The sequence below is a fragment of the Periplaneta americana genome, chromosome 4 (assembly GCF_040183065.1).
Source record: "Periplaneta americana isolate PAMFEO1 chromosome 4, P.americana_PAMFEO1_priV1, whole genome shotgun sequence".
NCBI lineage: Eukaryota > Metazoa > Arthropoda > Insecta > Blattodea > Blattidae > Periplaneta > Periplaneta americana.
In genome coordinates, this window is record NC_091120.1 from 206,603,181 (window position 1) to 206,618,541 (window position 15,361).

Here is a 15,361-nt window from a genome sequence, read left to right on the forward strand (position 1 = left end):
ATGGAAAGCATGGGGCTCTACCTCCATGCCCCCCAAGTGCCTTCATGGCATGTTACGGGGATACCTTTACCTTTTTACCTTTTATGTTATTATTATTATTATTATTATTATTATTATTATTATTATTATAGCTCAGTCGACTAAGGCGCTTGCCTGTCGATCCAGGGTTGCGCTCAGGCACGGGTTCGATTCCCGCTTGGGCTGATTATCTGGTTGGAATTTTTCTGATGTTTTCCCAACCGTAAGACGAATGTCAGGTAATCTATGGCGAATTCTCGGCCTCACCTCGCCAAATACCATCTCGCTATCATCAATCCCATCGTCGCTAAATAACTTAGTAGTTGATACAGCATCGATAAATAATAACTAAGTAAAAGAAACCACTGAGCCACCTTGCTCAATGCGTGATATTTTATTGACCTACTTACGGGACAAAATTTGTTAGTTTTAAAATAATACTTTGTATGAACATAGGCTACTCCCCCGCCCCCTCCCAAAAAAAAAAAAGGAACAAATGTCTTCTAGTTAATTACTTTATTTTCAAATGGTTAATTTTACTTCGCAAGTTACAATCATTTGAACTCTGAAAATTTATGTTTTCCCCTGGGAAAATATCACTGCTCTAATTTCTGACACGGTAGACTCCTCAAGGCCGAGGTTGCTGATAAGCCTCGGTATAAAAGCAAGCTGCATGGGGTACGACCCAGACAGACATGTGGGTCTTCATCGTTGCCAACTGTTTCTTGTGCTGCTCTGCTTGGAATCCACTGGAAATCTTGGTAAGAACTAACTCGTTGTTGTATCCACAATTTTATCTTTAATGCTCAGTATAAAGTTATTCATATGACGTGATTTTCCAAATGAATGGCTGCTGAAGAAATGCGTCTTCATCATCGTCGTGGTCTCCTGAAATTTGACATTCACAATAATTCTTGTTGGTATCCTTGGTTTCTGCGGATCTTCTGTTCATTGTTCATTGTTGAACTCATTGTCTTGCTCTGACTTCATGTTTCCTATTTTCACTTTATAAATAACATGGTGGCATGACTTTGTGAACCACTGATAGCAAGCTTACAAATCTCATATGTGCAGCTCCTGTTTTCTTTGGGATCCAAATTTCGCTGCTCTGCATCACTTTTGGTGTTTCCTCATAACATTTTGTTTTGACAGATTAATTTATTTTGTTGTACTCTCGTAATATTACATTAAATGTTACCGAAATTCTCAGGTAGTTGATCTCTGATTGTTTAGCAATTATATAAATCCAAGTTAATAATACGCCACATTTTAAATATCCTTATGTCGTACAGTTTTGCTGCCCCCGTAATGTTTAGGTACGGCCTTATGGAACCAAGTATGATGTTTACCTCAATAAATTCGTGTCACCTTGAACCACCACCTCAGTGAGCACCTACTTCGATTCCCGTCATCGACCTAGCAGTTTAAAGTGAAACTGAGCAGGTGACTTGCAAAACTGCCCTAATCCATTATAGATGATTTTCCACTAAACATGCAAACCTTGCAACACGAGAAAAATAAATGTTTAATGACGCGACCTCCTTCTGGTGTACAATTACAAAGAAATGAGTTGTTTTCAGAAGTTTCATAAATACTCTCCTAAAAGTTATAGAGTTATTTGAAATTATATTTTGGAAAAGAACAGTTTTGTAGCAAACGAATGGAAAAGGACAGTTTTGACAATAAACTCGTCGGATTAGGATAGTTTTGAAACAGAAAAATTAGTTTGAAATTATATTTATTTTGAGTTCAGTAATGTTAAACAGAAAACATGTAAATAACAATGGAACCTATTTAAGAACTTTACACTAAGATATTTTCTACCTACTTCATTGACATTTTCACCTTCTTTCAACGAATTTGCTTCCAACCTGAGTTCCTTACATTGCAACCTTTGTCTCATTTTGAAGTTGGAGGCATGTAGAACAAGCATCAGTTCTGGGATTTTTGAAACTTACATTGAAATTGTAATTAAAAGTACAATATGTCTGAAGAAGTTGTATTATTTCTGCTTTTCTCGTTCAATATTATGGGACTTGTTACAAACTCACTAGAGTTTTTTTAGTGTTTAGGGCGCAATCAAGGTACAGATGTTTGCTTGATCCCTAGTATGATAGAGCTTCAGCCGAGTACAGTTTTTAATGAACTCTTTAACTGCATTTCTCTTTGTCTCAAAATTTTACAGGATCTATCACTATCCCTGTTTTGTTTAGGAGGAAAAGCCCAGTGCTTAAATTGTTCTTGCATTGAGTTCTTGACACGATATTTTTTAATATTCCCGGAATAGACAGTAGGCTAAGGTTTCAGCACAGACCTGTATTCATAGGCTCTTGCTTAGTCCTGACGTAAGTTAGGTGGTGCTTTAGCTCGAGATGTTCGCTGTGAGGAGTGTACTTCAAAATGCAACATTCTTTATCCACTTTGATCGAATTCGCATAAAAGCGCCGAATATCCTGCATCCCTAGAGTTTCACACGTGAATATCTTTGTCTTCCATCCGCACTGCGGCATTCGAACAAACAAGTGATTTCTATATCTTTAATAATGATAACAATTCAGTCAATGTTAGTTGGGAAATAAAAGAGCAGTTTTGCACATTGATACATGAACAGCACAATCATAACAATATGGAAAAGAGAAGTTCTGCTGCTGGACTGCAGCAGCACTCGAATTTCATTATAGCAAAGAGTTGCTTTTGAAGCAAAATATCACTGTTTCTAGATGCATGTGTGCCAACACTAACATAATCATAAGAAAACTATTTTTTTTTAATTTGTGAAAAAGGACAGTTTTGCAAATCACCTGCTCAGTTATTTTGCCGTCATGGAGTAAGCTACCCTTGGTAAAGGATGATGACCAGAAAAACTGATATATCCTGCGAGATTCTACCCTGAACACCGTCTACGCCTGCCACATCCTTATACACAGTCTTAGTTTACCAAATGAGCAATAATCTAACGATGCCAGATCAGGGTTTCTAGAACTTGACAGGATCTTGCTTGTGAACATTATGCCAAAAGGAAACCATGTTAATTCTGAAATCTGCTTGTGAAACCGGAAGAAACTTGGTTCTTGGTTGTGCCCTATTCGTCTTCGTCACCACATGAAGAGTGTTTAATTGTAATATGACTGCAAACCATGGAGATGGTTACCAACTTTGAACGAACATTGTTGTCACATCACCGCATTACAGCCCTGATCTGGAGCCATTATATCATCATTTGTTTCTTCAGTCGTACATCTTGTCTGTTCAGTGTTATTTGGGGCTGATTTCTGATTGCAGAGCTCTGGTGGCGGCGGAGTTCATGTGACAAATGTGAAAACTCAAAACTGCGGTCGATCCACAGACCCCCTGAAACTGGAGAAGCTAAGCATCACCCAGAATGATGCTGGCTTTGACGTCTCAGTCAAGGGCAAGACGCTCACAAATATGACGTCACCTGTCAAGGTGAGCAGAACGATCAGGCACTTCTCTCAACTCGGAATGCATCTGTAGCAGTTCGTGGAGATTGAACCTCATTACGTTTAAAGGAACTATAGCCAAATAGGTTTTTCTATTCTTCTTCTTCTTCTTATTATTATTATTATTATTATTATTATTATTATTATTATTATCCTTCGTAGAGGTGGAAAAATTCAAATATCTTGAAGCAACAGTAACAAATATAAATGACACTCGGGAGGAAATTAAACGCAGAATAAATATTATGGGAAATGCCTGTTATTATTCGGTTGAGAAGCTTTTGTCATCTAGTCTGGTTTCAAACAAACTTAAAGTTAGAATTTATAAAACAGTTATATTACCGGTTGTTCTGTTTGGTTGTGAAACTTGAACTCTGACTTTGAGAGAAGTACAGAGATTAAGGGTGTTCGAGAATAAGGTGCTGAGGAAAATATTTGGGGCTAAGTGGGATGAAGTTACAGGAGAATGGAGAAAGTTACACAACACAGAACTGCACGCATTGTATCCTTCACCTGACATAATTAGGAACATTAAATCCAGACATTTGAGATGGGCAGGGCATGTAGCACATATGGGTGATCCAAGAAATGCATATAGAAAGTTAGTTGGGAGACCGGAGGGAAAAAGACCTTTTGGAAGGCCGAGACATAGATGGGAAGATAATATTAAAATTAATTTGAGGGAGATAGGATATGATGGTAGGGACTGGATTAATCTTGCTCAGGATAGGGACCAATGGTGGGCTTATGTGAGGGCGGCAATGAACCTCCGGGTTCTCTGAAAGCCATATTGAAGTAAGCATTAAGCATTAAGCATTGTTGTTGTTATTATTATTATTATTATTATTATTATTATTATTATTATTATTATTATTATTATTCAGGTGATTGTAGGTTCCATATTTCTATGTTATATAATCATTTCTACTGATCTATGAATTATTTTTTTCTTTTAATTCTTCTGTGGTAACTTTTTTTGTAACATAGATGGACATTGATATAACGAAATTGTTTTGTTGTACACAATTTTAAAGTTGTTTAATAATAATAATAATAACCACAGTCTTCATGATAATGTACCGGTTATAATTTTAGTACTTTTTCCATTCGATAAAATATGTTTAGTCTGTGGCAGGGGTGCAAAACTGTGCTACAATTGTGGCAGACGTCACAAGCTAGAACACGTAACTCATCCTTTCCCTTCAACCCTCACGTCATTGAACATGATAGGGGGAGAAGAGATATGTATTCAGTGTGCTCGCCATACATCATAGATACGTCATTGGAGGCGGAGGATTGTGGCCTGGGAAACAAACTCTTCCCTACTTCCATTCCTCTCTCCCCAGTTATGCATCCCTGGTCTATAGTTTTTCTTCTTACATCCTTTGTAAAACCAATACACATTTATGCAAATAATATGTTTTCTTATTTCCAGCATACAGTCATGCGTGTGTTAAATCTGTATTTTTACAAAAACACACGCAGACTAGGCACATTTACTTATTTATATTTATTACGACTTATAAGGGGTCCCTATTTAAAAATTGTCATTGTTGTTCAGACTTCAAAATAATTTCCCAACATTTCATTGTTGTCAGATTAGCACTGAGTAGCTCGAAAGACTGAAACCTCATTACAAAGTAATATAAACCAATAAAATATTCTATGGTCCAATAGACCCTGTATGCCTGGTTAAGACATGAAAAGAAGTAATAATGTTCTGTAACATATTTTGTATTCAGTACTATTTTTTTTTCCTCGCTGTTATTTATACTCGCTTTAACATCTCTGGTCATATCGCGAGTTAATCTTTTGGTTGAAATCCGAAGGCCTGTGTTCTATTGTTGAGGCTGGTTCTATTGTTGTGAACTAGATGGCGACTGTATATGTATTACTGATTTGTTATGAATATGATTTCGGTGATGAACGAGGCCGGTGATATTCAAGGATGTTGTGGCCCGAATTTCCTGGCATTTGCCTTACCTCAACCAGGAAATTCAACCCGACCAGGAATCGAGCCTGGGCCCTCTGCGTAAGAGACCAACATGCTGACCCATACACCACAGAGGTGGTCAATTACTAAATTGTTGTCCTTCTCCCTAAGTATAAAAAAACACAAAAGTTAATGAAGGCATGAAATTTGAAGTAGGCAGAAATTATATCTTTCATTTTATTCACAAAAATAACAGTGCCAGGACCCAGATGAGGGTTAAAAAAACATAATGGAAACAGTCAACTTTTTTCTTTATGTATATATTTCTTTCTGGTCATATTGATTTATTGTGCAGTCTTCACATTTATTTTTTAATTTCCTGATTATTGATTAAGACACTGACGTGCAGCGAGACCTGAACAGAAAGCAGGGAACTTGGCGGGACAAGGAAGAACTCTGGATAGCGAACTTCTTTAAGTGCAACACAAAACACTCGGTTTACTTAAATTTCCGAACCTTCAGTCTATTGATGTTCAGGAAAGAAAACTGAGAAATATGAAAAGATTTCCTGACAAAAACTAGAAAAGTTCTTGGTTAAATCACTTGGCAACACTCTGGCCTAAGCCTTGGTGCACCGCAGGAAAGATATTGCAATAATTTACTGATCATATTCCATACGTAGTCGGCTGTATGGATATTCTGCAGAGAGAACTCTGAAGGGGCCTCATGAAGAAAATTATGCTCCAGGCCTCTGAAACTGTAAATCAGGTTCTGCCTCAACCATCAAGTGCAACTGCTGAGTAACTTAAGGTGCTGACCCTGGACTCCTTTTGCTGGCATATCACCTTCATTTCACTCAGATGCTAGATAACCATTGCAATTGATAAAGCGTCATAAAATAACTCCCCAAAAACATGGCGTTTATTAGGCCTAGATGCGGAGATTTATTTTTATAATGCACTATTCTAAAATAAATTGTAAACAAGAAAAAAACTAGACCTAGTGGCTTGTCTGAAGTTGGCATGTTGGAAAGTAACAGAAGTTCCAAATATTGCAAAGGTACCATAATTGGTTTTCTGTTGTTTAGGCCTATACCAGGCTGTAACGTCTATGTTGTAAGAATGTTCTCTTTAAAGAAATTTAAGTGGTCAGATGTAAAAATAGGCCCAAGTATTGTGTGGACATGATGAAGTTGAACTACAAGTATTCCTCAACTTCAATTCATCATTTAGAGAATTTGTCTTTGAGAAAAAAAATAATACAAAAATTACTTCAGGCTGCCAAATCATCTGTTAAATATGAGTAAATAATGTTTTATTGCATTTAAACTACAGATATCTTTGTAGGCCTAACAAACAGGTTCCGTAAATGTATTTTATTTATTTATTTTATTTTAATGGGTTATTTTACGATGCTGTATCAACATCTGAGGTTATTTAGTGTCTGAATGAAATGAAGGTGATAATGCCGGTGAAATGAGTCCGGGGTTCAGCACCGAAAGTTACACAGCATTTGCTCGTATTGGGTTGAGGGAAAACCCCGGAAAAAACCCTCAAGCAGGTAACTTGCCCTGACCGGGATTCGAACCCGGGTCACCTGGTTTCCTGGCCAGACATGCTGACCGTTGCTCCACAGGTGTGGACAAATGTATTTTATAATGTTAAATGTCTAGAATAGAGTTAGGAATGATAATGACCTTACACTTTAATAAACAATAAGTTTCATGCTACTAAGTCCCAGGGAAGTTCGCAATCTTTCTTATTTTTTGTTAAAATCTGGCAACCCTGTGTTCAGCAATAATAATAACCTTGTGTGCTTCAGGCCATCTACAAACTGGAGCACAAGGGATTGTTTGGGAAGTACATAACACTACGGAAGGGCACCATCAAAGATATGTGCAAGTTTGGGGTGCCAGAAGACGAAGAGTGTCCTGCGGAAATGCAGAAGCTGCAGCTGCCGTGCCGCTGCCCCATTCCCGAGGTGATCTCTCTGTGTTATCGTAGCCTATGATTATCTTCCTCTTGTGCAATAGCTGGCCTGAAGTAGGAAAGGGTTCTATCAAATAGCTGCATAGTCCAATCCCACAGGCTAGTCGGTATGCTCTGCTAAGGACAAGAAACTTGTACCCTGGCTCTTCCAGTATGTAAGTGTGTTGTGACAAGGTTGAACAACCACGAGAAGCATATTCGTTACTGTGAATGATTCGGCATCATAGTGTTGAAGAGATGATGGTTATAACTGTCCTGTTACACTAATTCTCAAAATACCAAAATTTGGTCATTGAAAACCCGCATGCAGTGAAAGAAACCAAACTGGATCGAGAGAAAATAGGTATGTGGTGTGAATCGTGAATTATTGGCCCAGCTTTTTTTTTACTGTACAAGGACCGTTGTTCTGAAGTTTAGGCCTAGACATTGATAATGACTGTGTCCTTTTCCTTCTGCTTAGTGTTCTTACATAATGTCCAAACGCCAGTTTAATCCAATACTAGAAGCGCAGAATAAATTCTTGTACACTCCTCCAGGTAAAAACTGACAAGAGCAACACGTGAATGACGCAATCTGCACAAACCGGCGATCTTGCGTGTAAATACTGCACATTCAGTGTTTCATTTCTGGCATGTGTGCCTTAGTATCATCTCATCTTCTGCTAGCAAGGCCATATCATCGGCAAATCTTATGCACTTTATTCTTCTTCCTCCTATTATCACACCTTTCATGTTCTGAAAACAATTCTTCAAGTACACGTTGAACAGGGTAGGTGATAAAGGGCCTCCTTGACGTACTCCTCTCCCTATTTCACTTCCTTCTGACATTTCTTCTCCTATCTTGACTTTGACTCGTTGTTTCATATAAAGATTACTGAACAGCCTTCTCTCTTTCCAGTCCACACCTATTTTCTTCAGGATCCCCATCAGTTTATTCCAATCTACTCTGTCAAAAGTCTTTTCTAAGTCCACAAATACTACACGCACTTCTTTATTCTTCTCTAGCAGTCCAGTTGCATCTCTCGTACCTTTTCCCTTTCTGAAGCCAAACTGCTCTTCTTCCAGCTGTCCTTTCATCTTAGAATATAAATGCTGATTGTATTCGCAGGAAAATCTTCACTGGATGTGATATCAGGCTGATAGTCCTGAACTCGTTACATTTCTTGGCATTATTTTTCTTCAGTGTTGGAAGAAACACTGTCTCCGTGAAATCTTTAGACTATTCGTCTTTCTCATATATTTCGTTGTATAATGACAGAATTTCCTTCTTGTCTTCACCAAGCATTTCACTAATTCAGTGGGGATTCCATCAACTCCTGCTGCTTTCCCATTCTTAATTTCCCTAAGCGCTAGTTCAACTTATTCCCTTAAAATAGAAAATGCTTTTTCATCTTCTAATACAGTTGCTTCGTCTTCTATAGCTAAGTCATCTGGACAATTCCCTGTCACATATAGTCAGTAATGAATGTAATTTAGTATGTATTGAGAGTTATTAAACTACTGTATCAGAGTAATATGACCGAAGGGTAACGGATATTTTGTGATAACTGCCATGCAGGGTACAGAAGTGGTTCTGGAGAAGACTGTCAAGCTGCCGAAGCAGGTCTCTAAGATGTTGGCCCTCCTAGATGGCGACGTCAGAACACGTGTTCACTTGGAGCATGGCAAGGAGGATCTTGGCTGCTACAAAACTACTTTCCGACTTTCCTGATGTCTGTCTTTCGGAGTGAAGAAAGTACGCAATATAGCTTATAACTTTTCAGTTTCAATTTTTATTGAAAATATATTATAAGGATATTATGTCATTTAAAATTCGGCATATAATTTAGAAACTCGATTTCCTCAGGAATACAGCTGCAAAGCACATTCTTCCTAAATTGTGGGCTACTCTATTGATATTTTTTTAAATCTGCTTACAATTCTCTATATGGAAGCTTAATCTTATTTTTCTGTGATCAGTTTTAGTAGCCTACTGTAAAAACTTATTTAACTGCTATTGATTTTGACTTATTCGAGAATGTAAATCAATATGAATATTAAATTGTAAATTGTTTAGAGATTACAGAAGGTCATGAATTGTACTGCCAAAAAAATTGACAATAATGAGTTTCATAATTTTGCCTTACAAACTAGTCATGCGGACCCCATGAAAGGGAATGCTAATGATGACACCAAGAGAGATGCATAACACAGTCCACGGTGCCAGAAATTGTAAAGAAGTTCAACGACATGAGGAACAAGACAAATCCCAGGTGAAAAAAATCTGTTATGAGTGAAGAAAATGCCCTTGATATGTTATTAACTGGTCACAGAGTCAGTGAAATGGCACCTATACCGAGAAGTGAATTTTGTGAAACTTTAATGGAGATGACAAACCAAAATCCGGATCACATTTTCAGATGAGGCCACTTGTCTTCTTGTCTTACAAATGCAGAGAATCGCCATATTGGTCTCCACGCAACAGCATACGCAAAATCCACAAAAAATTAATGTGTGGGCAGGTTTGATTAGCACTAACATAATTGGGCCATTTTTCTTAAATTCTGAATTATTATTGATCTGTATCCATACCTGCTGCAAAACAGTATCACTCCAGTTCCCCAAGATTTGTTTTCTGCTCGAGGAAGAAGTCTGGTACAAACAAGATGGTGCCTCAGCACACTTTGGAAGAGGATGACTGACTTCCTTAATGAAGCATTGAGTGGCAACCTAGACCTAATTCTGTCTGTGGGTCTACTTGACATCCAGAGTGTACCGGAAACAAAGAATCAGAGATGAGTTGCGAGACGTGGCAGTGCTCACTTGTTGTAGAACTAAAGGTACGAGTATGTCTGACAAAATGTTAGTAAGAAAATCAGATGGAAACATGTTAACTCTTTCCATCATTAAAAATTTGTTTATTTTATATTTCATTCTTCCATATCCTGAAGCCCTATTTTCATGAAATTTTATATACATAATATCTGAAAATTTATCTTCAATCTAAAAAAAGCTAAATAAATAGCTTTCAGAATTGTGAATTTTCAAAATTTTTATTTTGCTATTTGTACCAAATTGCTCTTTAAAAAATTACTCCCACGATTTTTAATATTTCTGGTAATTTTTTTCTTCTTTAAAGGTAATATTCAGTGCTGTCATGGAGGCTATATGGGGCCATACATTGTATGGGAATCCACAATTTTTTAATTAATCGTATGGGGAAAAGGAAATTTTGTATGTATGGTGCCTAAGTTTTGTACACGGAGATCTGTACAGTTCTTAGATCATCTCTTGCTGTTTCTAATGTATTTTGTTTGATGTTCATAAACAAAAATTGTCCACCTCTGCAGCACTGAAATGCAGAATTATATAAAATAATGGTTGAAAAACAATAAGTGCGCAAATACATACTCTAAGATTTATCGAGACAAGTGTGCATCTATGGTGGGGCTACATGGTGTATTCTTTAAATCAATCTTGTTGTACAATTAAAATGTAAAGCAAAACAATTTCTTTACTTCTTTAATATTACAAAAATCATTGAATGACAATCGGAGAGATAGAGGAGAGTAAAATACTTTTCAAGGGAAAAAACAAGGGGTGGGGCGTATGGCCAAGAAAAAAATTACCATGACAGCACTGGTAATATTCATATTAATAATCCCTAGCTCAATATTGGATTTTTGGGCCAAAATTAGATGGGAATAGATGGAGAAACAGATATAATGAAGAAATTTATAATATGTATAAAGAAATTAAGATTACAACATTTATTAAGATTCAAGGGCTGCAATAGGCTGGTCATGTGATTAGAATGGACGAAAACCATATAAAAAGAAGGAATTTCAGCTAACATTGTAACTTTCATGCAATTATCTAAAAAAAATTGTGGATGGATTTGATTTAAACAGTTTAGAAAAATAAAGTTTTGAGAAAATGAGTGATAAACTTACAGTTTATCTGGCTGATACTGTGGTTGCAAGGCAGGACATTTTAATGCATAACTTACAGTTTATCTGGCTGATACTGTGGTTGCAAGGCAGGACATTTTAATGCATAACTTACAGTTTATCTGGCTGATACTGTGGTTGCAAGGCAGGACATTTTAATGCATAACTTACAGTTTATCTGGCTGATACTGTGGTTGCAAGGCAGGACATTTTAATGCATAACTTACAGTTTATCTGGCTGATACTGTGGTTGCAAGGCAGGACATTTTAATGCATAACTTACAGTTTATCTGGCTGATACTGTGGTTGCAAGGCAGGACATTTTAATGCATAACTTACAGTTTATCTGGCTGATACTGTGGTTGCAAGGCACTGTCGCTTCAGCACTGCAGTGCATATGAAATGTTGCCCGTAGTCCTCAAGTCGAGCTTCTAAGAATTAAACGACACATCATTAGATCGTTACTTGCTGCTGCTCTGGGTGTTAAAGTCCATGGCTGAGTACAAAACGCATCGACATTATCCCATCAATAGATCTAAATGCGAAGCTGAGATCATTGATCCAAACGTCCGCTTTGAAACCAGCATTTGGCAACCTCAAGAATTTGACAAAAAAAAAAAAGAAGTCCACATATGAGCCCACCATATCCTATTTTTTAGAGAATTACAACATCCAAAAAATTTCTGTTACAGGTCTCTAATTCAGTTCTAGGCGGACAATTTCAAAATTGCTTGCTAAATGGAGAAATAAATACAAAATAGAAAAGAACTGCAGGATCAAATAGTCGTCACAGTTATTACATACCAATCAGAGTACCCCTCATTCCTCATGAAAAACAAGAACTGAAAAGACTACAGTGGACTTTATGTTGTCAGCAAACAGCTGGATACATTAAGAAGATTGATTGATTGATGATTGATTGATCGATCGATCGATTGACTGACTGACTGATTGAGTGATTGATTGATTGATTGATTACGTTGTGGCAATTTTCAGAAACCATTTGTATGGAATTACTTCCATATAAAAACAACAATTTATTGTATATCAATATATGTTATTAATGTTTTTTGTCGATTTATTTATAATTTTGTTTGCAAATTACTAATTTACAAGGGATGGCGTAATTTTATAATTTATTTTATATATTGTTGAAATTTATGTTATTATGGAACATTTCTTCTGAATCCATGTATTCATATTATATATAATGTGTATTTTTGTTATTCTGTGTAAAATTGGCAAAATCTAATATGAATCAGATTGTCAAATATGTATAATATATGTTATTTAAGAAAATTATGTTTTTATTATAGTCTGTATACTTGAGGAAATACATTTTTAATGCAGTAAGTTGTGGTATTTCTAAATTCCATGCATAATATTAAGTGATGTGTGCCCAATGCCCAATAAATCTTGTATCTAACAGTTTTAATGAAACTAAAACTGATAAAATTATAACCAATAGGTCAGTGGCGCCAAATTATTTGGGCCCATGTTGCCTGAGCCCATCCAATAATGTATCGTGTTTGTTATTATTATTATTATTATTATTATTATTATTATTAATATACATTTATTGCATCCAACTGATCACATACTGGTACATGGCATAGGGCATGTCAAAAGTAACACATAATTACTAAGATACAACATAATTAAAATACAACATATAAGTCATTTCAACATTAACAAATAACAACCACAAGAACAGACGTAACACTTTACAAGATAAATCACATTTCATTTAACAGTTTGGAGTCAATTTCGACCAACGCATCCTTCATGAGAAGATGTCACTTTTCGAAGTCAGGATTTGGAAAAGAGAAAGTAAAATTTTTGAAGTAAGGCATTCTTTTTCTAATGAGTTATGGCAATTTTCAATAAATTCGTTCATACTGTAAAAGGAGTTTTTTTATTAAAATTCTGTAAAGAGCTTTCTTAAATTTTTGATGTGCTGATATTTCTTTAAGATAATTTTGTAGGCTATTATACATAAGAAGACCAGCATGAATGAAACTAGTTACTTTTATATAGAGTTGTGTTAAAACTTTCAATAAAAATATTATCTTTATTTCTTGTATTGTGCTGATGTATGTCTGAATTTGTAGGAAAGCTATGCAAATTATATTTGATCAAATTTAAGGTTTCATAAATATAAATACAGGTAATGGTAAGATATGTAATTTCTTTGAAGAATGGCCTGCAGCTGGTAGTTTGAGATATTTGAACTATGGCTCTAATTCCTCTCTTTTGTAGTTTAAAAATTTTGATTACATTAGGCGAATTACCCCGAAAGATTATATCACATATTAGAATAGAGTGAAAATATGCAGAGTACAATGAGCGTGTGAATTCAATAGATGACGCTCTTATTAATAATCGCAAAGCAAGCAAATTTTACTTAATTTTTTCCCTAGTTTCTGTTCATCTAGCCATATAGGCTACCAAGAAATTTTGTGTTGTTATATTATTATTATTATTATTATTATTATTATTATTACTACTACTATTATTACTATTACTATTATTCACTACCGGTATATATTTACACACAAATTCCACAATTTGGGACATCTGGCCGAAATCTACGGCTGACCACTAGGATCCAGAATACAAAGCACAGGTTAAATTAAAAATACAATATGATTGCGGAGAGAATACGGAACAATGATAAATTTAAAAATAATGTACAATTTGATTTCGGAGAAACATGAGATGAAAATACATTGAAGAGTAATGAAATGAAGTAAAAAAAAAATTACATAGTATTATACAAGTGATTGTATAAAATGGATAATGAATCTCTCAATACCATTAGAAAAATTTTGTTAATGTCCTCATTATAAAATTTAAGAGAAAGGAGATTGCTTATTAAAATCAGTACATTACAGATTAAAAAAAATAAGTAAGTGTGCATTGTTGGCATGCACCTTACTCGTCCCTCCTACTCCTACTCAGCTAGCTGTGTTCCGAGAATCGAGACTGTCGGCCCAGTTGATCTGATGCTCGGTACGGTGTTTTATTAATACTTATAATTTACTTATCATTTAAGCAACAATAAACACTTCAAAGTTAATTTACACAATGACTACATTTAAAAAGATTTTTTTAACTAATGGTGGAAGGAGGTGCTCGCATCAGGAACAGTTTTGCTGTGCTGCATATGCGAACCTCTCATGCAGTGCCAGCGTGAGCCTTACGGATTTATTTTCGTGTATACATTCCAGATCAAATCGAAAGGTTCCCTTCATGCTCCGGTTACACATCTTGCATATACAAAGATTAGGTCTGGTTAGTTTAGATTTTTATTAATCAAGTCCGTGCATGCGCAGACAGCCAAGATTATCTTTCACGAGCCTCTCGTCAACTATGCACATTGTGCGTATTTGTTGTTATTATTAATAGAATACAGCAGCCCATCCGCACACAACTTTAGACAGCTGAAGCCAACACCAATGCACACGCTGCCAACTTGATACAACCCAGTCCACACCTGTGGAGTAACGGTCAGCGCGTCTGGCCGTGAAACCAGGTGGCCCAGGTTCGATTCCCGGTCGCGGCAAGTTATCTGGTTGAGGTTTTTTCCGGGGTTTTCCCTCAACCCAATGCGAGCAAATGCTGGGTAACTTTCGGTGTTGGACCCCGGACTCATTTCACCGGCATTATCACCTTCATATCATTCAGACGCTAAATAACCTAGATGTTGATACAGCGTTGTAAAATAACCCAATAAAAAAAAGATACAACCCAGCCCAGTATGAATAACACATCTGTCAAATACACTGATTGCAGTTTTGTGCAACATAAATCTCTTTCCTTTCATGGTAATGGAGTAACAATCAAAATTTAACTTCTCAAATAAAACAAACTGAAGTTCACCTTCACTAATCTATGTTTTGTACCACAAAATTATGTAAACTATTTTTAGTATTATTAAATTGTTGGTTCTTGGTTGGAACTACTGTTAAATTTTATTACGAAATTGGATGATTTCTAAGGGTCGAACTATAGCTATAAGATAATAAACACA

At 36.0% G+C, this 15,361-nt stretch overlaps 1 protein-coding gene across 2 annotated transcripts; it reads left to right on the forward strand.

The window, feature by feature from the left end:
- Window positions 1–524: 524 nt before the first annotated feature.
- Window positions 525–12,681, forward strand: LOC138698727 (uncharacterized). Of its 2 annotated transcripts, XM_069824941.1 has the most exons (5): window positions 525–779; window positions 3,301–3,465; window positions 7,234–7,392; window positions 8,958–9,134; window positions 12,021–12,681. In XM_069824941.1, the coding sequence occupies exons 1-4, from the start codon at window positions 714–716 to the stop codon at window positions 9,108–9,110; spliced, it is 543 nt and encodes a 180-aa protein (XP_069681042.1). In that variant the 5' UTR covers window positions 525–713; the 3' UTR covers window positions 9,111–9,134; window positions 12,021–12,681. The 2 variants fall into 2 exon arrangements, with proteins under 2 accessions (XP_069681042.1, XP_069681041.1); XM_069824940.1 differs by lacking the exon at window positions 12,021–12,681 and having other exon boundaries at window positions 527–779; window positions 8,958–11,952.
- Window positions 12,682–15,361: the final 2,680 nt, after the last annotated feature.